Source organism: Coptis chinensis, chromosome 4 (genome assembly GCF_015680905.1).
Source record: "Coptis chinensis isolate HL-2020 chromosome 4, ASM1568090v1, whole genome shotgun sequence".
Taxonomy (NCBI): Eukaryota; Viridiplantae; Streptophyta; class Magnoliopsida; order Ranunculales; family Ranunculaceae; genus Coptis; species Coptis chinensis.
In genome coordinates, this window is record NC_141459.1 from 95,912,978 (window position 1) to 95,937,665 (window position 24,688).

The following is a 24,688-nucleotide window of genomic DNA, read 5'->3' on the forward strand; positions in this document are numbered from 1 at the left end:
GAAAGACAAGCCCTGCAGCAGTGGATCAGATCCGCGGAACCCTAACTGCATGGAAATCGTCGCGACATGTGGGAAGACAGGGGACGCTAGATGGAAGAGAAATCAACGGACCACAAGAGGAGGTTAGAGAAAGAGAAACCGATATAAAGAAAAAGAGAGAAGAGAGAAGAGAAAAAAAAACAAGGATTTTAGACAAGTAATCTCATAGGTTGTAATAATAGTAGATACATTTGGCGCCGTCGTCTGTGGGGACATGAAAGAAAATGGCTACTGTAGCGAAAAGAGGAGTTGGAAGACCTAAGAAAGCAGCAGTTAGAGAGGTGGGCGAGGAAGTAGAGAGTGTTGAGAATGAAAAGGTAGGAGAGGAAGAAATATCTTACGTGGCGGCGGACGCTACCAGGAGGAGATAGTTAGGCTACGGAATGAGAATGACGAGTTGAGAAAGGAGAGAGAGACTACACATGGTGGAACGGAGTAGGGGATCATCGGAGTAGCGAAGTGGAGGGGGAGAATGAAGGGTACACGCCACCGGACGCAGAACAAACGGTGGGTATCACATTGGAGGTAGTACATGCTATGATTCAAAAGATAGGGAAATGAACCGCGTAGCAGAAAAAGCGAACCAGAGCACTGCGCAGAAGGAGGTTGCAAGCCTCAGCAAGAATCCACTGGCAGATTCGATATGGAACTCGGAAGTGCCTAAGAGGTTCTCCCAACCTAGATTTGAGAGGTATGATGGGAAGGGAGACCCGACTGATCATTTGCACCATTTTCGACAACAGATGCCGTTATGGCAGGAGAATAAGTATGATGGGCTTTGCTGCATGATGTTCCCAGCAAGTCTTAAGGGGGGAGCCTCAGATTGGTATTACAGGCTGGCTTCGCGGAGCATCAAAAGGTTCGAAGAGCTGGAGCGCGTGCGCATTTGTTGACCACTTCATACACCAGAAAAGAAGGGTGGTTGATATTGTGGCTTTGTTCAACATAAAACAAAGGTCCGTGGAATCATTAAGAGAGTTTTTGTGTAGGTTCAAAGAGGAGACACTACGAGTGGAAAATTTGGGAACTAGAGTTCATGAGTCGGTTTCTAAAATCGAAATCACTTCTTTGCATGCTCTGTATCCAAAGGTAGAAAAATACATACGATACGAGGATATAATGTAGAGGAATGCGAAGGAACAGAAGAAATCAGGGAAGGCAGTGCAGGCTGTGGACAGAGATGACTGAAAGGGAAAAAGTAGAGTAGAAGAAAGAGAGAGAGGAGCATACCGAGGGGAGAGCCGAGGTCCAGAGAGGACGGGGGACCGAGGCAGAAGGGATATCCTAGAGAGGAAGCCATACTGTGAAATCGAACATACTCCTCTCAATAGGCCCTTAGAGGAAATCTTGCCTCTAATTAAGGGGCAACAATATTTTAAGGGTCCGTGGAGTGCACCCGTGGAAATAGAAGGGAAACCATTCTACGCATATCATCAAATCAGGAATCATGCCACTAATGAATGTTATGCCTTGAAGTGGTTAGTGGAGAGAATGATCGAAAATGGGATGCTTAGGGAGTTTGTCGCGGAGGTCCATCAAGCCGAGAGGGTGCCAGCTCCGGCTAGAATTCTAGGTACCATCAATGTTATCTTTAGTGGAGAAGTCCTGGGAAGAAGTGCACATAGAGAAAAGATGAGAAAGACAGCGAGTCTACAACAGGTGAATGAGGTGGTGAGCATACCGCGGTTAGTTCGCAGAACCGCGATGGGTGAGGAAAGCATAATGTTCACCCCAAAAGACTTGGAGTCAGTAATTTCCCCGCATGAGGATGCCTTGGTGATTACTATAGCGATGGGCAATTATCTGGTAAAGAGGGTGTTGATAGACTGTGGAAGTTCAGTGGACTTGTTATTTAAAAGGGCTATGGAGGAAATGAACATCGGTAGAGATCAGTTAAAAGCTCCTCAAACCAATCTGTATGGGTTTAATGGCAGTATGACAGAGCCCATGGGAGAATTGGTGTTACCAGTTATAGCAGGCCCGACAACGGTATTCACTAGATTTATGGTGGTGGATTCTGGTTCCCAGTATAATGCCATCCTAGAGAGAAGATGGATCCACAAAATGAAGGCCATTCCGTAGACCTTTTACCAAGTGATCCGCTTCCCTACAAATGGGGGAACATATGAGATAAAGGGGGATCAAGTAGCAGCGCAGAACATCCATCAAGTTACGGTAAAGGGTATGGTCCGCGGAACTAAAGGGGAGGGGTCGTCACACGAACCAGGATCAGCATAACAATTATAGGAGGTGGCGGCAGCAGAAGTGTACGAGCCTCCGCGGGGACCAAAAACTCTGGATGAGTTGGAGGTAGTGAACCTTGGGGTGGGAGATGAGGAAAAGTTTACATCGGTTGGAGCTGACTTGCCAGAGGAATGGAAGTGTAAGCTGGTGCAGTTTTTAACAGAAAATACTGATATATTTGCATGGGAAATTGAGGATATCACGGGTTTGGACCCAGAGTATGCCTGTCATCACTTGCATATGAATGAAGATGCTAAGCCGGTGAGACAAAAGATGAGAAGCGTAAGGCCCAAATACGCTGAAGGGATTCGTGAAGAGGTTACACAACTGAAGGGGGCGGGGATAATCAGGGAAGTAGAGTTTACGGAATGGTTGTCAAATGTGGTCGCGGTACCGAAAAAGAATGGCAAAGTTAGAATGTGTGTGGACTTCACAGATGTAAACAAGGAATCCCCGAAAGATTGTTACCCTATGCCCCGGGTGGATGAGTTAGTGGATAGAACGGCAGGTTTCAAGGTATTTTCCTTTATGGATGCATCGATGGGATACAATCAGGTCGCAGTGTTCGGGCCAGATCAGGAGAAAACCACCTTTGTGGTGGAGGGTGGTACCTATTGTTATAACAGGATGCCCTTCGGCTTAAAGAATGTGGGGGCTACCTTTCAGCGGTTGGGAGAAAAGATGTTTGAAGGCAAGATTCGAAAGGGGATCGAAATATACATTAACGACATGGTGGAAAAAAGTATGTCGGAAAAAGAACACTTAGAAGGCCTCCGTGAGACTTTTGGCATACTGCGCAAGCATAAGCTGAAACTCAACCCCAAGAAATGCACATTTGGGGTAACTTCAGGAAAGTTCCTGGGCTACATAGTCACCCACCGCGGAATAGAGGCGAATCCAGAGCAGATTCGATCGTTGATTGAAATGTCATCCCCGCAGAATGTAAAGGAAGTACAAAGGCTGGCGGGGAGAGTCGTGACACTTAATAGGTTCATTTCTAAGTCGTCGGACAAATGCTGACCTCTATATCGCTTGCTGAGAAAAACACTTGATTTCCATTAGACCGCAGAATGTGAGGGAGCTTTTCAAGAGTTAAAGGATTATCTAGGGAAGGCACCCTTGCTATCACGGCCGAAGCAGGGAGAAAAGTTGCACTTGTATCTGGGTGTTAGCGAGTACGCGATAAGTTCCGTTCTGGTGAGGGAGATCGACAAGGTAGAAAAGCCAGTTTACTTTCAAAGCAAAACCCTACTGGACGTAGAGACCCGATACAGTAGGATTGAAAAATATGCTTTGGCATTGATATTTTCAGCTCTTAAGTTGAAGCTTTACTTCGAAGCTCATTCGGTGGTGGTAGTAACAAATTTGCCTCTGAAACAAGCGTTAAAGGCCGAAAAGTCTGGTAGGATGCTGAAATGGGCGGTACTACTCAGTTCTTATGAGATTACATACCAAGTCAAGACGACAGAAAAGGCACAAGCTATGGCGGAATTTCTGGCCAAATTCCCAGCGGAGGACCCCACTTGGGGAGAGGAAATGGTAATGGACTTTGAAGGGGAGGGTATTCGCGATCCATTGGATCCTTGGGATGTTCGCAATGGATGGAGAGTGTTCACGGACAGGTCAGCTACTGATACATGGAATGGAATTGGGGTCGTATTAGTGACTCTTGAGAACACTCGCATTGAGCTATCTATGAAACTGGGGTTCGCGGCTTCAAATAATGAGTATGAGTATGAAGCTGTGATAGTTGGATTAGACTTGGCCAAAGATCTGGGGGTAAATGAATTGTCTGTTTTCTCAGATTCCAATTTGGTAATTTGTCAGATGAATGGAGGGTTTTCCGCTCGCTGCCCAAGGATGGCGAGATACCTTGAGGTCCTACAGCGAAAGGCAAACAAGTTCGACAAAATAACTTTTGCCCACTTAGGCCGCGGAGAGAATAGACACGCCGATGCTTTGGCTTATGTGGCAGCGGTTCTTCCTGGTACTGAGGGTCGGTCTATTGAAGTTAGGGTTTTGAGCAAGCCAAGTACATCAGAGGAGGGTGGAGTTTGGCTCACCACTGAGAGGGATCAGGGTTGGATGGAACCAATAAAGACTTTCTTGAGGGGAGTAAAGATAGAGAATAAGCAGGAGAGGCGAAGAATGGAACAGCTAAGTCAGAGGTACACAATGCTGGAGGATGACCTGTATAGGAGAAATTTCAGCAGACCATTGCTAAAATGTATAGGTCCGCGGCAGGCTCAAGAAGTTCTGGCTGAGGTTCACGAAAGTGATTGCGGGAGTCATTCCTCTGGGCGAACAACTACCCACAGGTTGATATCACAGGGGTATTTCTGGCCCCATATGAAGATAGATGCCACAGAGTACGCCAAGAAATGTGAGAAGTGCCAAAGGTTTGCACCGTTCATACATTCACCAGCTGAACCCTTGCATAATGTGTTCAGCCCTCGGTCGTTCGCCATGTGGGGACTGGATATTGTTGGACCTTTACCCATGGCGAGTGGAAAAAGGAGATATATGTTGGCCGCTACTGATTATTTTACCAAATGGGTGGAGGGTGTGGCTTTGCAACAGGTTAAGGAAGAGAACGTGAAGAAATTCTTATGGGAGAATATCATCTGTAGGTTTGGGCTGCCGCATACGGTCATTGCGGATAATGGAACTCAGTTTACTGGGGGGAAAAGTGCGAGAGTTTCTTCAAGCATTTAGGGTGAAGCAAGGGTTCTCAGCCCCCTACAATCCTGACGGAAATGGACAAGCTGAGGCATCAAACAAAATCATAATGGATAATTTAAAGAGAAAATTAGAGGAGCGAAAAGGGACGTGGGCGGATGAGTTGAATCACGTCTTGTGGGCTTATCGTACTACACTGCGAACATCCACTAAGGAATCACCATTTGCAATGGCATATGGAGTAGAGGCAGTCATACCAGTGGAGATGATAGTGTCCACGACTAAGACACAGGCTGTGGAAACTGGAGTGAATGAGAGGATATTAGCTACTGATTTGCATCTCATTGAAGAAAGAAGAGAAATAACCCACATTCAGTTGGAAGAGTACCATAGAACCCTACAGAGACAGTATAACAAATGGGTAAAACCGCGATCTTTCAAGGTGGGTGACTATGTGCTGAGGCGAGTTACCCTAGCCACCAAGAAGGAAAATGAAGGAAAGTTAGGTCCAAACTGGGAGGGACCCTATGTCATCAGGGAGAAGAGTAATTCTGGAACGTATGGATTGCAGACTGCGACAGGGAACAAGATAGAGAAGTCGTGGAACATTAGACTGTTGAAAAAGTTCCATGAGTAGAATCTGTTATCTAATCTTTTAGATACAGAGTATCGTAGTTATAGCTATGTGGACAGAGAAATGATGTTTTATGTTAAAGTTTATTCTGTCGATGAAATAAAGAATGCACGTCCTTCAATTGTGTTGAAAAATCAATTCGAGAAAATCAAACTTGGGGGAAAATTGAGTTGCCCCACCAGGCTTCACAGCCGCCCAAACAAAGCGGGGGGTGTAAGACCCTTCGCGATACGAGTCCGAATGAAACATGGGGGCAAAAATTGAATTGCCCCACAAGCTTCACAGCCACCCAAAAGGTGGGGGGGGGGGGGATGAGCCCCTTCGCAGAGACCACAAGTCCGATCAAACATGGGGGCAAACCGAGTTGCCCCATCAGAGCTCAGCCACCACCCAAAGATAGGGGATGAGCCCTTCTTGAGACCACAAGTCCGAATCAAACATGGGGGCAAACTGAGTTGCCCCATCAGGCAGGGGGAGGGGGGGAGCCCTTCACGGACCACAGGTCCTAATCTAACATGGGGGCAAATGAAGGTTGCCCAGAAGCTTCCTGGCCGCCAAAGAGCCGAGGGGGGGATGAGCCCTTCGCAGACCAATGGTCCGAATAAAACATGGGGGCAAAGGGAGTAGCCCCACCAAGCTTCACAGCCACCCAAAGACAGCGGAAGGGATGAGCCCTTCGTGGACCCAGTTCGAATCAAACAAGGGGTCAAATTGAATTGCCCCACCAGCTACACAGCTGCTCAAGACAGTGGGGTTGGGTAAGCCCTTCACGGACGGATCATTCAGATCACCTGGGGGACAAATTGAACTGCCCCCAACATGCATCAAAGCTCAACATAAACTTCAAAAGTAAATTCAATTGAAATTAGACCTGCTAAGGAAGTTGGGATTGCACATCATGAGAAGGGGAACCCTACAGAAATGAGTTTGATTGATGACCTGTTGGGCATACCCAAAAATCCAGGCAAAAAACATATACACAAATACAAAAGTACAATCAATCAGAGTATGTGAACTGCAAAAGCACAAAAGTACATAGGCACAAATACAGTAACGCAATTTTGCTGCGTTATTGTTGTTCTTCGGTCGCGTCTTGCTGAAAGGAAACTTCATCAACATCCATAGCGGAGGTAGGATCATCATCCAGAGAAATAGGTGAGGTGACCGCACTGGGGGTGGGTAGGGGTGGCACTAGTGTAGCAGCCTCAATTAGGGAGGTGACCGGAGTGGGAACTGAGATTTGAGTTTCAAATACTTGAGTTGGAGCTGGAAGAAGGCGGCTAGCCGCAGTAAGCTCTTCAAGCTATTGTTTAAGTTCACAGACAATCTTCTTCTCAGCTAGGCTTTGGAAGCGATCCGCGGCATCCTTCACGGCCTGGTCCACAGCGGCCTGGATGGCAAGCTTATCTGACTCCTTTTGGCTCTCCATTTTGGAAGTGACCCCTGCTACATAATCGCGGTGCTTGTCTTTAGCTTGTTGCAGAGCTTTTTGGGCCTTCACAGCTACGATTTGAAGATCGTCCTGGTTGATAAGCACCCAAAAGTGTATTATGAAACCCCGTTGAGACATATAAATTTGGTTAACTATGTGTTTAATAATCATGAAATAAATATGTTTTCATACTTTTGTAGGTATTCGCAATAAATATGGAAATATGGTTTAAACCTGCGATGAAGCACGAGGAACGACATATATATGAATTCTTCCAAATCCGCACAGAAGCATCAAACTTCCGAAGCTCCTATGTCTTGAACTAGGACTCCGAATGCGACAAGTGAGCTGCTCAGACAATCAGGGCGATGAACTCTACGCATCGGCGGGAAGTTGTAAAATTGCCCAAAGACCGAACTGCCACTGGACTGCACATAGGACCCACTATACGGGCCCGTAAGATTGGATGAGTCATCAATCATGGAGCATGTCAAGACAAAAATAACAAATTATTGGTGCAAAGTTGACACCTTGCATGTAATTAATTAAATTAGGTGTTAATAGTGAAAAAAAAGGCAAGGTGTCACTTTGTTTTAATGTGGTGGATAAAAATGAAGTAAATGTGATTTGATGTTTCACATGGGAGGAAATGAGATGTCTCTCAAATGAAGAAGAAAACAAAACAGGGGGGGGGGACACTCCATTTACTCCCTTGACTTCTTTTCCTTACCTTGTATTATTTTAGTTCCTTAGTCATTTGTATTATTTAGTTTTAGTTTTTGTAAGAAAAGCTTGTAATAGTTTTAATGGAGGAAACTTTGGTTTTCTTCTAGAAAATAAATAAAAAGCAACTGAGTTTAGTTAGTTTTTCTTCTTCCTCTTTCTCTCTCTCTTTTTCTTCTTCTAGTTTGTAATCCTTTATCCCAAGGATCATGAGCTAACTTCCCTTTTGGGGAGTTAATCCAACTCATGTGAGGGAAAATAATTGTTGTTGGCTTGGTAGGTTGTTAGGAAGAACAACTAGACCTACATCCTATCCCAAAATGATAGTTGGTGTAGTGTCTAGTTAGGAATCAAGTAATGAGCTTAGAGATAAGTCATTGCTTGATTCCAATTGCTAACATGTATGAGTTTAGAAATGAGCCATACATGTTAGGGATCAAGTTTTCTTCCATTAGGGCTTGTCTATGAGTCTAGGAAGAATCAAATGAACCTTTTCAAATCAACAACTAAATGTTATTTTCACATGAGGAGGATTAGCTCTCCACCTTTTTTCTTTTAGCAAATTGTATTTTGTCTTAGTTGCATATTTCGAATCTTAATGTTTTTCTTTAATGTTTGTGTAGGAAAGAAACCTAGTATTAATATAAACTTACTCACTAGTTCCCTAAGAGTAACAACCAAGTTGTAGTTGTCCTAACCTTTAGGTTGGTTCGATCCTTACTTCAACTTTACGAACGCGAAGATCGTGAGTAAGGAACTTTGAATTCGCTTTTGCATCAAATTAGAGAGTCAAATCTCTAACGTAGTAAAAAGCTAATATCAAAATGGCGCCGCTGCTGTTCTAAAGGCATAGGACTTGTTCTACAGATTGGAAGTTGCATCAAGGGGGAACCCCCACTCTCTTCCTTTCTTCCCTTTTCGCTTTTTACGTTTTTGAATTTTCACTTTCGTAAAACAACCCGTTAAGCTCCACGATTTTTTTTGTACTTCCAGGTACCAAAAGTTAGGACTGGGAAAGTACACTTCAGGCGATTATAAGAGTTCTGTGAAAAGTTGAACTCATTCTGACATCAAAGACACACGTGCACGGTATTGGACACGCGTCCGCTGGTCTTACCCGCATCCGCGGGTGCATTTGTTATGTTGGTGCTAATAATTTACCTCCAGCATCCCCTGATCTATCTTGATCCATATCCAGGCCTAAATCTCTGGACATGTACTTGAAATTTCGAATATCTATTGGGATTAATCACGTCGACGATTGAAACGTCTGTTTCAATTTTTGGCGAACTAGCGGGAAGCTACAGGTTCCAAAGTTTTAATGTTTTTTTTTTATTACATGAATGCCATGTACGTAGTTATTATAAATTAGTTTATGGATTATTATATACGTCTTAGGTTAGAAATATGCATGAATCATATTAATACGCCCGTAAATATTTATATGCGATTAAGTGGGTATGAATTGCATATTAATGTATATGTACATACCAATGGCACTGTTTTGCATGGTTATCTATATTTATATGTATAAGTGTTTATTATTGCATGTTTAGTATTTCTCTACATATACGTACACGGTATTGTCTAATAAGTCGATTTTGTTAAGAAAGAGGAGAACATTCCAACGAGGGTTAAAATCTGAGTTGGGTAAGTTGTTTCTAAACCCTACGGGGTAAAGCTGCTCTCTATATGACACTCGCAATCTCAATGAGTATTATCGAAATCGAATTATTATGCAATACAAGAGTCGTATTTTAGTTTATGTATAATACTTTGCATGTTTAGTTTTGTCGTATTTATCTGCGTATGTATACTATAATCGCATGCTAATGTATTTAGATACGTATGAGTGATTCAAATTTGCCTGTTACTGTTGATATACGTTTACGTAACATCGGTTTACAAATTAGCGTACATATACGTATTACTGATGTATATTTGCCTATACGTATGGAAGTATTTATCGATGACACAAGCTTGCCTATTCGTATAGCTATACGTATGAGTAGAGTATCTTCACATGCTACTGCACCTAGTATTGTATGAGTAGATCGTATTTGCATGTTTGTATTTTAACCCTTGCATAAATCTTAAAAAAAAATTAATTAATTAATTAAAATTAATACCGCCTTTGCATAAATTTTAATTCCATAAATCTTAATCATATTCCAACGGTGTCTAGGAAATTTGAAAGATTGAGGTTACTTAATTAGAACCGTGCTCGCACGGAAAGCCTCCCTCATATCTCTCTTGTGACCTGGCTGTTGGTTTATGCACACGTATTCCTAGCTTCACTGCTACATTAGCAGCAGTTTAGGCCTATGTTGTTCAACTCTAATAAATGCTTAAGATAATAATAAAATTCGAGTACTACTAAATTCCTTCTGTAAATTAGATCTAATTTTATGCTTGCATGAGATTAAGGTCTGGTTCCACTAAAGAAACTGAACATACCTATCGTCGAAAAAAATACGATAAGCAATTGCGTAAGTTCTCACCTAAAAATTGTTCTTCTTACATTAATTACCTTCATCACGCGATCCTTCGCCGCCATCAACTTCGTCATTATGGCCGACGATCCTCCATCACCGAGAAGCCCCTCTCGGACTTCTATATTGTGACTTGGAAGGACCTTCTTCCCGTGATCAAACTTGAGGACATTGTCGGTGATTTTCAGATCCCACCAAACGCGTTTTCAGTTTGTTACCTATATATCATGGTTTGGAGCACGAAAAACCTTACAATCATCTTCGTGAAGCTTCAACAAGTGGCAACAACATTTCACCATCCAGCCAGCCTCTAAGGAACAACTCTTTATTCATTTGTTTCCATTCACTTTAGCGGAAAAAGCGTCAATTTGGCTAGCAGGACAACAGCCACAGTCCATAGACACATGGAATAAACTAGTTCAAGCTTTCATGCTTCAGTTTTACACTTAGAAGAAAACAACTGAAATGCTTCAGAAAATTCAATTCTTTCGTCAAAATCCTCATGAATCCTTTACGGAAGCATGGAGTCGTTTTACTGATCTTCTGTTAGAATGTCCTCATCACCAACTAGACAAAGTTGTCCTTGTTCGTTCATTCTTTAATGGTCTTTTTGATCATCAAAAAGAAACTCTTGATATAATGAACGGCGGTTGCTTCATGGACAAAGGAGCTACTGAAGCATATACTTTTCTCGAAAAACAAGCGAAAAAAGGTACACACTGGGGTAACACTGAGTCGTCTAGGTCATCAAAGGATAATGTTACAAAAGCCACATCTATTTTTGAAGTAAAACCCGATCCCGAATTAAAAAATTTGATAGAATCCCTAACTAAAAAAGTAGATGCCCTTGCAGTTCAAGTAAACGATCAAATACCAAAACAGGTCCTGAACGTTGACACATCCCCATGTGTTCTTTGTCTCAGTCCTGACCATCCTGATGTTTATTGTCCCTTGTTATATGCCTCCCCTTCTCAACAGTCGGAGGAGGCATGTGCTTTCAACATTCCCAATGCACCGTGGAGACAACATCCGAACTTCGCTTGGCGCCAAAATAACCAACAAATGGGGGCTCCTCCAGGTTTCGCTAATCCACCTGTTCGACCAACCAACAACTTTATTCCATACCGCCAAGGAAATAATCAACAATACCAACAAGGTCAATTTCAAAATAATTCCAATACTAACTATCAAACCAACTGCAGCCTTGTTCCAGCTAATCCAGATCCCAACTATAATCAACAAGTTCTCAGCAATAATCGTGAACTACTACCGTTGCACAACCTCAAGAACCCGTTTTGGATAGGACAAACGAGACTTTCTTAGCTTACATGAACCAATCTCAAATTTTAACGCCTATCCAACAATCACTTCAACAATTGGCGCAAGAAAAGAGTCAGAAAGGCGTGTTTCCTGGACAAGCAGTTCCAAACCCTAAACCAGCAAACACAACCTTTGAACTTACTAATGCACCTGGTACAAGCACCTCCAATCAAGGTGAGGTGCATGCAATCACTACTCTACGATCGGAAAAATGGTAGACAATCAAATACGTATGCCAGATGATCAACCAAAGGAATCCGAAGGTTCCAATGAACCTATTTATAATAATGAACCTACGGACGATTCACCAGATCAAACAAAGTCAACATCTCAGAATTTAGGAAATAAGCAAGAAGACCCCTTTTCCAAATTCTGTCCTAAGGCACCGTTTCCTACACGCTTGGCAAAGAATAAACCTGATGAGAATTTTGCTGAAATTCGAGAGACTTTTAAAAATTTGACAATCAACTTACCTTTTCTCGATGCCTTAAAACTATTACCAAAACATGCAAAATTTCTGAAAGATATGTGCACCACAAAAAGGAGAACTAATGTTCCTCAACAAGCGTTCCTCACCAAACAGTTTCCATCCATCACCGAACACAATGGTATAGTAAAATACAAAGACCCTGGTAGACCAACGGTTCCATGCACTTTAGGTGACAAATATACGGCTACTGTGCTACTGGACCTAGGAGCTAGTGTGAACTTACTTCCATATTACTTATTTAAACAACTAGGTCTTCATGAGCTCAAACCTACCACCATGACTCTACAGTTAGCCGATTGTTCCATAAAGTATCCAAAAGGAATTGTGGAAAACATCCTCGTAAAAGTCCAAGACTTCTTCTATCCTGTAAACTTTGTTATTTTGGATACAGAAGTTGCATGTGATCCCATTCCTATCATCTTAGGACGTCCATTCCTAGCAACTGCTAATGCTCTTATTAACTGTAGGGATGGTTCAATGACCATGTCCTTCGGAAATCTATCGGTAGAAGTAAATGTGTTCAAGTTGATGAAACAAATTCCAGAGCCTGACATTGATGGTGAGGTGAATAGGGTTGACAGCATTCCACAAGAGTATTTAACAAACTCGTTTCCAGAAGATGAAGTGTACCAATTTCTTTCCTTTAGCGAATCCGAGTTTGAGGATAATGATTATAAACAAGAAGTAAATGAGTTATTAGAGTCAATACCATTATTTGACTCTACGACTGTGATGTCCAGTAACTTGGATGAACATCAATCTATTTACTGCATGAATGATGACTTTCCTCAAGAATCTTTAATACTCACTCCGCCCACCCCTGATTTAAAATCTCTTCGTTCGGAATTAAAATACGTACAGCTTGATCCAAATGGTCGTCACCCAGTTATCATTTCTTCAAAATTAACTGACGATCAGGAAGCTCATTTAATTAATGTCATTCAACAACATCATTCTGCGATTGGATGGTCCCTCGATGACATTAAAGGCATTGAACCTCTTCGGTGCACCCATCGCGATACACCTTGAAGAAAATGCTAAGGCGTCGCGGAACCGCGTCATTTAACTAAACCCTACCATGAAAGATGTGGTACGAGAGGAAGTTTTAAAATTACTCGATGCGGGTATTATTTACCCTATCTCTGATAGTGTTTGGGTGAGTCCAATACACGTTGTTCCCAAGAAATCTGGCATTATAGTTGTGAGAAATGATAAAGATGAATGCATTTCATTTCAGATCCCGATGAAATGGCGAATATGCATTGACTATCGCGAAACTTAATGTCGCCACTCGTAAGGATCACTTTCCACTCCCATTCATCGATCAGATGCTCGAACATTTAGCCGGTCATGCATATTACTGTTTTCTTGATGGTTATTCAGGTTATTTTCAGATAGTCATAGACCCTGCTGATCAAGAAAAGACCACATTCACCTGTCCATTTGGTACATTTGCATATAAACGAATGCATTTCGGCCTTTGCAATGCACCTGGTACTTTCCAACGCTGCATGCTTCACATTTTCAGTGATATGGTTGAACGTTTTATGGAAGTATTCATGGACGACTTCTTAATATATGGAGATTCTTTCGATAGTTGTCTGTCAAATCTTGAAAAGGTATTTACACGTTGTGAAGAGAAAAATCTTGTTCTTAATTGGGAAAAATGTCATTTCATGGTTACAAAAGGAATAGTTTTAGGACATATCGTTTCAGAAGACGGAATTGAAGTCGACAAAGCTAAGATAGAAAAAATTGCTTCACTTCCTATACCAAAATTAGTTCGAGACATTCGCGCATTCTTAGGACACGCAGGTTTTTATAGGAGATTTATTCAAGATTTCTCAAAGGTTGCTCGACCCTTTAACCAATCTCCCCGCTTAAAGATGCCGTTTTTACTTCGGTTTCAATTGCAAACAAGCTTTTGAAATTTTAAAAACCGCATTAACTACCGTTCCCATAATTCAACCACCTGATTGGTCTAAACCTTTTGAATTAATGTGTGACGCGAGCGACTATGCTATTGGAGTTGTACTAGGGCAACGCCGAGAAGATAAGCCAGTTGTCATTTACTATGCGAGTAAAATCCTTAATGAAGCTCAACGTAACTATACCACCACTGAGAAAGAGTTTCTCGCCGTTGTATATGCTTTGGATAAGTTTCGTCCTTACCTAGTGGGTTCTCCAACTATTGTCTACACTGACCATGCAGCACTTCGTTATCTATTAGCGAAAAAAGATGCAAAACAAAGGTTGATCCGATGGATTCTCCTTTTGCAAGAGTTTACTCTAGAAATTAGAGATAAAAAAGGTTGCGAAAATGTGGTTACAAACCATTTATCACGACTTGTCAGTGATGTTGATACTGATACCGAACCTATCTGTGATTCCTTTCCAGATGAACACTTGTACTCTATTTTTTCGTCCCCTTGGTACGCTGACATAGTAAATTACTTAGTTCTTGAAGAAGTCCCTTCATCTTGGTCTAGTAATGACCGAAAAAGTTCTTATCCATCGCGGAAATTTTATTTTCGGGATGATCCCTACCTCTTCAAGTATTGTTCGACTAACTAATCCGCCGTTGCATTTCTCGACCGGGAACACAATGACGTGTTATCCTTCTGCCATGAACAATCTTGTGGTGGTCATTTTAGTGGTAAGAAAACTGCGGCCAAGGTTCTACAATGTGGATTTTATTGGCCAACACTGTTTAGAGATGCACATGAGCATTGTAAAGCATGCAATCGCTGCCAACAGCTAGGACGCATTACTCAACGAAATATGATGCCCTTAAATCCCATTTTAATTGTGGAAATCTTTGATGTATGGGGTATCGACTTTATGGGTCCATTTCCAAATTCACATGGCTTCCTATACATACTAGTAGTAGTTGACTACGTGTCAAAATGGATTGAGGCATTGGCATGTCGTGCTAACGATCATAAAACGGTCGTTTTGTTCGTAAAAGAAAATATTTTCTCTCGATTTGGTGTTCCAAAAGCTATAATTAGTGATGGGGGAAAACATTTCTGCAATAAATTTTTTGAATCATTAGTAAAGAAATATGGAGTCACGCACAAAGTGGCAACTCCATATCATCCTCAAACCAGTGGTCAAGTAGAAGTCTCTAATAGAGAGATTAAATCCATTTTGGAAAAAACTGTCAATCCATCTAGAAAAGACTGGTCTCTACGATTATCTGATGCATTGTGGGCATCTGAGCGACTTTTAAGACACCTATAGGGATGTCTCCTTATCGCCTCGTATTTGGAAAACCTTGTCATCTGCCGGTTGAACTTGAGCACCGTGCTCTATGGGCCATCAAAAGTCTCAATTATAATACTAACACGACAAGCGCGAAGAGAAAATTGCAGTTAAATAAGCTTGAGGAAATTTGGAGTGATGCCTATGATCTCTCGAAATCCTATAAAGCCAACATGAAAAGAGTGCATGACAAGCACATATTGAGAAAAGAATTCAAAGTGGGTCAAAAAGTTTTGTTGTACAAATCAAGATTACACATTTTTCCAGGAAAATTAAAGACTCGATGGTCTGGTCCTTTCACCGTCTCTGTTGTCACCCCTTATGGGGCTATTTCTTTGAAAAACGTAAATGATGACAGCGAATTTCAAGTAAATGGCCAACACCTTAAACATTATCATGAGTTGTACTTTCCAGATGTCGAAGAGACTCTTCTCAATGAGCCAGTCTACATAAACTAATAGATTCGATGGTGTACTTCTTTCCATGTGTTTAAACAGAGAAAGTACGCCATTTGGGTAGCCGGGCCCTCTTCTATTTTCTTTTCTAAAAATCCCTAGAGTATGTGGTTGCAAGAGCCGGAACCATAGTCCACAAAAACTCTACTTCAGAACTGAGTATAAATGTCTTATGATAATCGAGCAAACGTGCCTCCAGGAAAACAATGGGTACCAAAAATTTTAACTCCTTATTTCTCCTCCCTTTTCTATTCTCTTCCTCGCGAACTCCAACTCATCATTTGGTCCAAATCTCACCCATCTTGAATAGGTAATGGTCGTAGTACTTTTGCTCGAAAGCGACGGGCGAAAAGGATGGGGTGGTGTATGAACTGTCAAACTCCTTTCTGTCCAGGTCTTGATCTTCTATCCGAGATGAGCCGGTATAAGGTATATTATTGTCTGACACCAGCTCAGCAGGATAAACTTCGTTGTCGTCCCGTTGTTCCCACAGGTTATGATTCATCTTAAGGATCTGACGTTAAAAGACTCACATTCGTCTTGAGGATCTGATGTTAAAAGACTCACATTCGTCTTGAGGATCTGACGTAAAAAGACTCAACATGTATATACTCGTTTTTCCTTTAGCACCAAGCATGGTGCCCAAAGAGAGTCGTGATATGCAACATCGGACATTTCCTAGTTCGTATGCGGGCAATGGATTCCACCAGGCCAACCCCCGATCGGTTTTCTATGTGGATCAGATCAAGGGCGGTTTGAGGCTATACCATATGTACTAAGGGTAATATTATTACTAGACTATTGCACATTGGTCAGGGATGGTACCGTCCTGAACCCTAGGCCCCCATAACATAAAGGTTAAGCCACAGTCTGGCTGGATTGGGTTCGCCCCAGAGCCGACATGAAAGTTGCCTGAGTTAAGATGTTGTGATGTGTTGTTTTATTTGGACTTCCGGTGTTGTTGACACGTTCTTTTCGTTTTGTACATTTGTATATAAAAGTGTAAATAAATAAATAAATAAATAAATTGAGTTTGAATGTGATTATGTCATATTTCAGTGGATGAAATTTTTAATGCCGATTGTTTTGATATCTCATTGGTTTAATTTGGAGTTAAAACGAATCGAAATTCCAAGTTTGAAATTTCGGAACAATTCGGGACATAAGGGGAATTTCTGGAAATCATTTGGGCTTGGGCAAAAAAATTGGACCTAACCCAAAATCACTGACCCGGCTACAAAAACCCACACGCAGGGCAACCACGCGTCCACCCCTCTCATTTCTTCCCCCTAAAAATCCGGATCTTGGTCTCCCTCACACTCCCCTCGCGCACGCGACTCTACAGAAGTGAATTCAACCCGCGCACGCGGGCCAAACTCCACCAAATTAAAAATCCTTCCTCCAGCACCATCTCCTCCACCAATCCTAGCTATTTCCACCCTCAAAATATCATCTACACCGCGCTATGGCAGCACGAAGGAGAATCACAGTTGAGAGAAATTTCGAAAATCTCTACAATTCCGGGATGTTTCACCCATTTTTCGATGAGGAAATTGCTAGTAGAGAGTGGGAATATCTATTGCATCGAATTCCAGCTCAGTACTCCGAAGATTTAGTGTTGAAATTTTACAACAATGGAGGTTTCCGGGGTGATGAATTTTGGATTACGGCGGATGGGTTGGAACGTGAACTCACGCTGGAGTTAATATCGAATACAAAGACGATTCCGATAAACTCGATAGTCCGACTCGTTATTGTCGAGTATCCGACTATGAGAGATTTGATGTTTGACACGCTTTCGAGGGAGAGTACAATGATGGCTCGAAATGCGTGTACCAGCATTCGCCAGACGAAACCAACTAGCCGTCACTCACTCAATGGTCGGGCGCATAACGCCATTGGAACTTCAAAGACGTCTGACGTGAACAAGACTTTCTTGCACCTGTTGTGGATCCTCTGGGAGAGGAAGAACACTTTCTGTATGGTCCATTTCCTGGGCCATATTCTTACGACCGCGTCAAATAGGTTAGCTCCTCTTGTTGTACTTGTTACTCAGCTTATGTTTAACTTAGGGTTCCAGTCCACTACTCCTTTCATTCCAACAAGGTCTTTCGAGAATTTTGGAATTTTCGAGACTTGTGTTCTGGACCACTGGGACCCAGTAGCTAGAGATGACATTGAGCGTGATAACGTACCTCCTCCTCCCCCTTCACCACCCGACTGTTTTAATGAGGCTACCATGCACCGAATCAACACTCCCATGGAAGCCTTGAGACACATGAACACTAGTATGCGCAGGATGTTTCTTCGTCAGGAAGAGATGATTACTTCCCAAAATGACTTTCAGCAAGAAATGCGAAATCGCCAAGGCCGTTTCCAGAGAATGATGATGGCAAATCAGCTTCAATTCCAAGATCAATTGCTACAGTCTATAGGCCACATTCCGCAGTCGATTTCGGCCGGAAGTTAAGTTCGTGGTGGGCCGACGACGAGAAACCCGGGGTTCATCTTCGCTAACCCGAGGATTCCCAAGAGTTGTTTATTTCCTTTATGCATTGCATTTTAGTTTTCTTGTGATAAAAATATTATATATCTGTTGATTTCTCATAATTTTGTATCTCCAGACGGTTTGAATGAGAAATTATTTATGTTATGCAATTATTGTAATTCCTACTATATTAGTTGTCCCTTGATGCATTGGGCCTACTCTCAAAGCCCAACGGTCAAAACCAAACGGACTGATTCCAACGGTCAGAAATCAAGTTATAAATACAACTCTCCTTTTCCACTTTCACTCATTCCCTTCTTTCCCTCTTCACAAATTCTTCTTCACAAATTCTCAATTTCTTGAACATAATGAATCAAATAGAGCTTATGGGAAAAGGAGCAACGCGAATGGGCTATCACAAGATTCATGATAAATGTTGTTTATCATTATTCTCTTGTCACTCATGCATAACATGATCCAGAACATCTAGATCTATGTAACCATCTCTTTTTCTGACTTTCATTTTGTATATTAGTATGGTGTGTTAAATAATTCTCTCACACATTTGTATGCGGGTTAATTATTAAATGGAGAAATTTCGTATTAACTATTTGTGTATATTAGTTGTCTTTTCCTCTCTAAAACAAAATAAAAAATAATAATAATAATAAAATAATAATAATAATAATAAAATAAATAAACAAACCATAACAAAGAAAGGCCATCCAAAACTCACCAAAATAATTAATTGATACACATGGTGTTCAGAGAAGATCGGCAAGACGCTTACAAGGTAATGCGATAACACTTGTCACACATGCAGCTCGATTATTCTATCCATATTCTATTACTGAGTTATGATCATCATTTCTGAAATTAGGTGTAAGTCTAACTACCCTGTGAAACTTTCCTCTGTATTTTCTAACATTGAACCATCTCATTAATTGTATTTGGATATCTGACATGACAAGACTTACTATGGATCCCCATTGATGCTGTTCATAATCACATGGGTCATTAACTACACTTGGAATCCAGATTGGTACAGACTCATAGATTGGCTATAAATCTCTTCTTTTTCAGCCATTCTTATTCAAACAATTTTCACTATCCTTCCCTCAGTAATACTACCAATGGATCAACCAAGAAAAATAACGGCAGAGAAAGACTACCTGAAAACTTTCGAAGATGGCCGGTTTTCTCCTTATTTTGACACCGAAATCATACGTCGCGGATGGACGCCTCTTCTATATCATTCAGCAGCTGGTTATTCCCGAGAATTGGTTTTGATGTTCTACCAATTTAGCGGATCTGAAAATGGAAAATTCTACTTCAATGCCTATGGACAACGTTCGGAATTGACTAAGGAAATGATCTCCGACATACTTCAAATCCCAATGAATACCCAGGAGTCCCTTTTTCAAGAGTCATCATTTGATTCCGCCAAAACTTTACTACGAGCTACCATATCTCATGACGAAGTCGGAAATACACATCACATTGTTCTTCAATGCTCTTTGAAACAGAATCAACGTGTTGTGCTCCACTGGTTGGGACACAATGTGGTAGGTACATCACACCAATCAGAAGTCACAAAGCCTCAACTTCACCTACTTTGGATTTTGGACTCAAAGAGATGACTTTTGTCTAATCCAACACCTCCGAATGTAATCACCAAGAAAACAAGAAGGTCAAGACACCTACCCACTTTTAGTAACGCAGATTATGATGCGTTGGGGTTATCCAAGAATTTCTCCGAGACACCCCTTCAAAGAGCACATATAAAAGTACTCCAAACAAACTACTCCGTTGGTTTTGGACTCGATACTGATAGATGAACGAATCGACCCAAGCTCAAATTTCGACCATTTATTTGATGAAAATGCCATCTTTGAACATTATTAATCCCATGGAAGGCATTAAACTTCTTCATCATGGTTTGAGGGAACTACACACTCGTCGAGAATATCATCATCACAACTCTTCAGATTTCCAAGATCGTCAAGCAATGCATGATGTTGAACAGGGGAGGAGATCTTGGAAAATCATTCTCGATCCTTGCAAAATCACGCCTCCTAATGGAAAATCAAATCAGACTCTCTGCCAGCCAAGGGGACATTCAGATGCAACTTGGCCAACAAATGGAAGAATTAAAAACGGTTGGTGCTATATATCGCCTCCAAGATCAACATAACAATCCATAATTTTCTAATATTACTAAGTCAATAAATAAATACCGTGATATGTTATTACATTTTTCGTCAGATTATGAATTTTGTCTTACTTTTTGTGTCTTCTTTTGTATGAAATGCTTAATAGGATTGTCATCATTTGCGTTGTGACTAATATAATTTAACATGTGCTTACGGGGAGGGTCTATTCTCTTACATACTCATTTATCCATCCGGTTTGCCTTTGTCGTTACCTATTTCTTTTTACTTCATCCACTATGACATCTTCATCAATTACATCTTCATCAAACATGGTATCTCCCAAACTCATTCCCGAAAGCAATCCTTTCAGTCTATGATGGATTCTAATACCTATGGCCATCTCTTCCGTGACTACATTACAAACATCGGATGGTCTTCCCTAATTCTTCAACCCGACCAAACTTATTCTCCGAAGTTTGGCTGCATACTTTTATGCTAATATGGAAGACACACAAAGATTCAACCATGCACATGGTTTCTACTTAGACGGGTTCACAATCCAAGTTGGTGACACACCTCATATCTTTTTCGAACAACAACTTGCACTAACTTTGGATCTTCCATATCACTTAACTGTTACATCATGGCATTACATCTATCATAATTCTTACCGTTCCTTTCGATTGGAAAGCGCCGCGTGAAACTTACGGTGATGGTCTTGAGATTAAAGAAGGAAATGGCCATGTGGCATGGCATGGACGCCACCATTCCCTTAGCAAGCATGACCATGAACATGGGGACTGCGCGATGTTATTTTACTCCCGAACATTATGGGAGCTTGGCATTTTTCTACCGCCAATGAGGTCGCTTAAGCGTCAGATTCGTGCACTAGCTCAAAGGTCATACATTATTTAACATCATAGGTTGTGTTATCTCCAACCTGAAATGAGCTCGCGCGACTTTTCGGGATCAAGATATACTTTTACGGTCACCGCTTGCCTAATCATGAAGACACATTTCCACGTTTGCGGCTACTTTTCATGATCTGGGTCAAGGTAGATTCTATGTGCCCAAAGAAACGTAATCATTCGCTCATTGAGGTTTCGCAATGGAATCGCCCCGCCAAGACACGAGGCATGTTCGTTGTTACCCGAAGGATGAAAATATGAAGACACATTTGAGGAAATCTGAAACGAAGAATGGGCAAAATTTGGCGACTATTATCTTTTTTGGCGTGATGCTAAGGAAATGCATTTCCTTCAAGAGGACGCCTTGAACTTCACATCCTGGCGGATGGGAAACTTGAGCTTGCCATTGTACATACATCTAGCTAAACCTTATGTTTGGTGTGCTATTGTTTTTCATGTTTCGTATGCTATTGTTTTTATTTTAGCGGTGCTATGTTTAGTGTGCTATTGAACATTTTCTTGTTCTTTTCCGAATAATATATTATGTTCTCCAACCTTTTCGTTCCAAAGAATCTAGCCCTAATTTTGCTCACGGTTCTCGTGTACTTTCTCTCTTTAATTATTAATACTTCGAGGACTAAGCATCATTCGTTAGGGGTGCTTTAACCCTCAGAGCAAATATTAGGCAAATTGTAACCTGTATATAGTTTTTTTATTTTCATGTTAATAATTGTACTTAGTGACAAAGTCTTGTTTCCTTTTCAATGATGAAAATTGTCTAGAAATCTCACATTAGTATCCGAATAGGATTTGTTTTTAAGAAACTTAAGATAATATGTATGCAATAGTTTAAACATCTTTTCATGAACATTCATGTATTGAGTATCATCGATTGTACATAGCAAGAAGTTTCGGAACCAACGGTTAGTTACTTAAACTATAAATCCTGTGGAGAATCTAACCAAAAACCTTGACATGAGTGATTTGTGTGTGATGACACAGAGGAGTAGTTTTCCGACATTAGAGAAAATCACGATCTACTTACTTGATCACCACCAACCCTAGGTAGAATTTAGGCCATCTTTGGATCGACATAGCTAAAAATTCTTACCTGTTACAAATTTTACCGCTAGTCACTCCACTGAACCTTTCATCAAACCTTTCACTTTCACCAAAAAAAAAAATAAAAAAATAAAAATAAAAATCCTTACCCATCTATTAAACCAAATAAAATAACCTACCTAAGTAATGAGTATGAGAAATAGGATGAAATGTGGAAAGAATAAAGAGAAAGACTTGTCCCAAATAAAAGTCAGTTACTTGTTTCAGGAAAGAAAAATATAATCATGTTCTTAAGTCATCTAAAAAAAAATCCATTAGAGGCTTAAGAACAAGGTTGGAAAACTCAGTTAGAAGAAGGAAAGAAAACAAGGATTTCTCTAGTGTAAATATATGAAGACCCTATTCTCTCATACTCGTAAATTTTAATTATCCATTTCCATTTTCTTGTACACTATCACCTAAGCCCCACAATACCTAATAAAGACCTCTAGCTCAATTAGGAGTAGGTTGGTGTGATAATAAGTAGTAGACGTGATTGATCGACATCGGCTCCTCTGACTGTCATTGAGATGTGAGGAAACGTGTACCCACCGCATTAATCGGAGTTAACAAAACCTCGAGTGGAAAATTTTTGAGTGAAATTGTGTTTTGACACATACCTGTGAGAACCCATTTAGGTACACTCTCCAAATGATTCAGAAACAACCCTGCTAGTACATTTCAATGAAAAGTTCACTGCATGCATAATCATATGTAGATGTTTTAATTATTGAATACATATTAACTTGAGTTTCAAAGAAATCAATCCTCGCTCCCTCGCTAAGGAGATGTATGGATATCTCGTGGATTAATTTAGGAAACGAAGTTTCACACCGAAGTCGCCAGTAGTATAAATGAAGTTTGTGAGTATCTTCTCCGAAAACTCTCACGGGGCTATAACTCGCCCACCGGGAATTCCTAGTGGTTTAAGGCCTCACTGCATATGGTCAATGCAACCGCACTCGCGAAACGAGAATTAGTTAGGACTACACATTTTTGGCCACTTATCTGTTTTAATGTCTCTTCTTTGCTTTAGGACAAGGAAAGTGCTGTTTGGGGGTAGTGTGATAAGCACCCAAAAGTGTATTATGAAACCCCGTTGAGACATATAAATTTGGTTAACTATGTATTTAATAATCATGAAATAAATATGTTTTCATACTTTTGTAGGTATTCGCAGTAAACATGGAAATATGGTTTAAACCTGCGATAAAGCACGAGGAACGACATATATATGAATTCTTCCAAATCCGCACAGAAGCATCAAACTTCCGAAGCTCCTATCTCTTGAACCAGGACTCCGAATGCGACAAGTGAGCTGCTCAAACAATCAGGGCGATAAACTCTACGCATCGGCGGGAAGTTGTAAAATTGCCCAAAGACCGGACCGCCACTGGACTGCACATAGGACCCACTATACGGGCCCGTAAGATTGGATGAGTTATCAATCATGGAGCATGTCAAGACAAAAATGACAAATTATTGGTGCAAAGTTGACACCTTGCATGTAATTAACTAGATTAGGTGTTAATAGTAAAAAAAAAGGCAAGGTGTCACTTTGTTTTAATGTGGTGGATAAAAATGAAGTAAATGTGGTTTGATGTTTCACATGGGAGGAAATGAGATGTCTCTCAAATGAAGAAGAAAACAAAACAAGGGGGGGACACTCCATTTACTCCCTTGACTTCTTTTCCTTATCTTGTATTATTTTAGTTCCTTAGTCATTTTTATTATTTAGTTTTAGTTTTTGTAAGAAAAGCTTGTAATAGTTTTAATGGAGGAAACTTTGGTTTTCTTCTAGAAAATAAATAAAAAGCAACTGAGTTTAGTTAGTTTTTCTTCTTCCTCTTTCTCTCTCTCTTTTTCTTCTTCTAGTTTGTAATCCTTTATCCCAAGGATCATGAGCTAACTTCCCTTTTGGGGAGTTAAGCCAACTCATGTGAGGGAAAATAATTATTGTTGGCTTGGTAGGTTGTTAGGAAGAACAACTAGACCTACATCCTATCCCAAAATGATAGTTGGTGTAGTGTCTAGTTAGAAATCAAGTAATGAGCTTAGAGATAAGTCATTGCTTGATTCCAATTGCTAACATGTATGAGTTTAGAAATGAGCCATACATGTTAGGGATCAAGTTTTCGTCCATTAGGGCTTGTCTATGAGTCTAGGAAGAATCAAATGAACATTTTCAAATCAACAACTAAATGTTATTTTCACATGAGGAGGATTAGCTCTCCACCTTTTCTTTAGCAAATTGTATTTTGTCTTA

At 40.8% G+C, this 24,688-nt stretch overlaps 1 protein-coding gene across 1 annotated transcript; it reads left to right on the forward strand.

Annotated features, from left to right (window-relative positions):
* Positions 1-5,071: 5,071 nt before the first annotated feature.
* Positions 5,072-5,599, forward strand: LOC147505906 (uncharacterized). The gene has a single exon (XM_086605647.1). It carries the CDS (start codon positions 5,072-5,074, stop codon positions 5,597-5,599), a length of 528 nt encoding a protein of 175 aa, XP_086461773.1.
* The last annotated feature ends 19,089 nt before the right edge of the window (positions 5,600-24,688 follow it).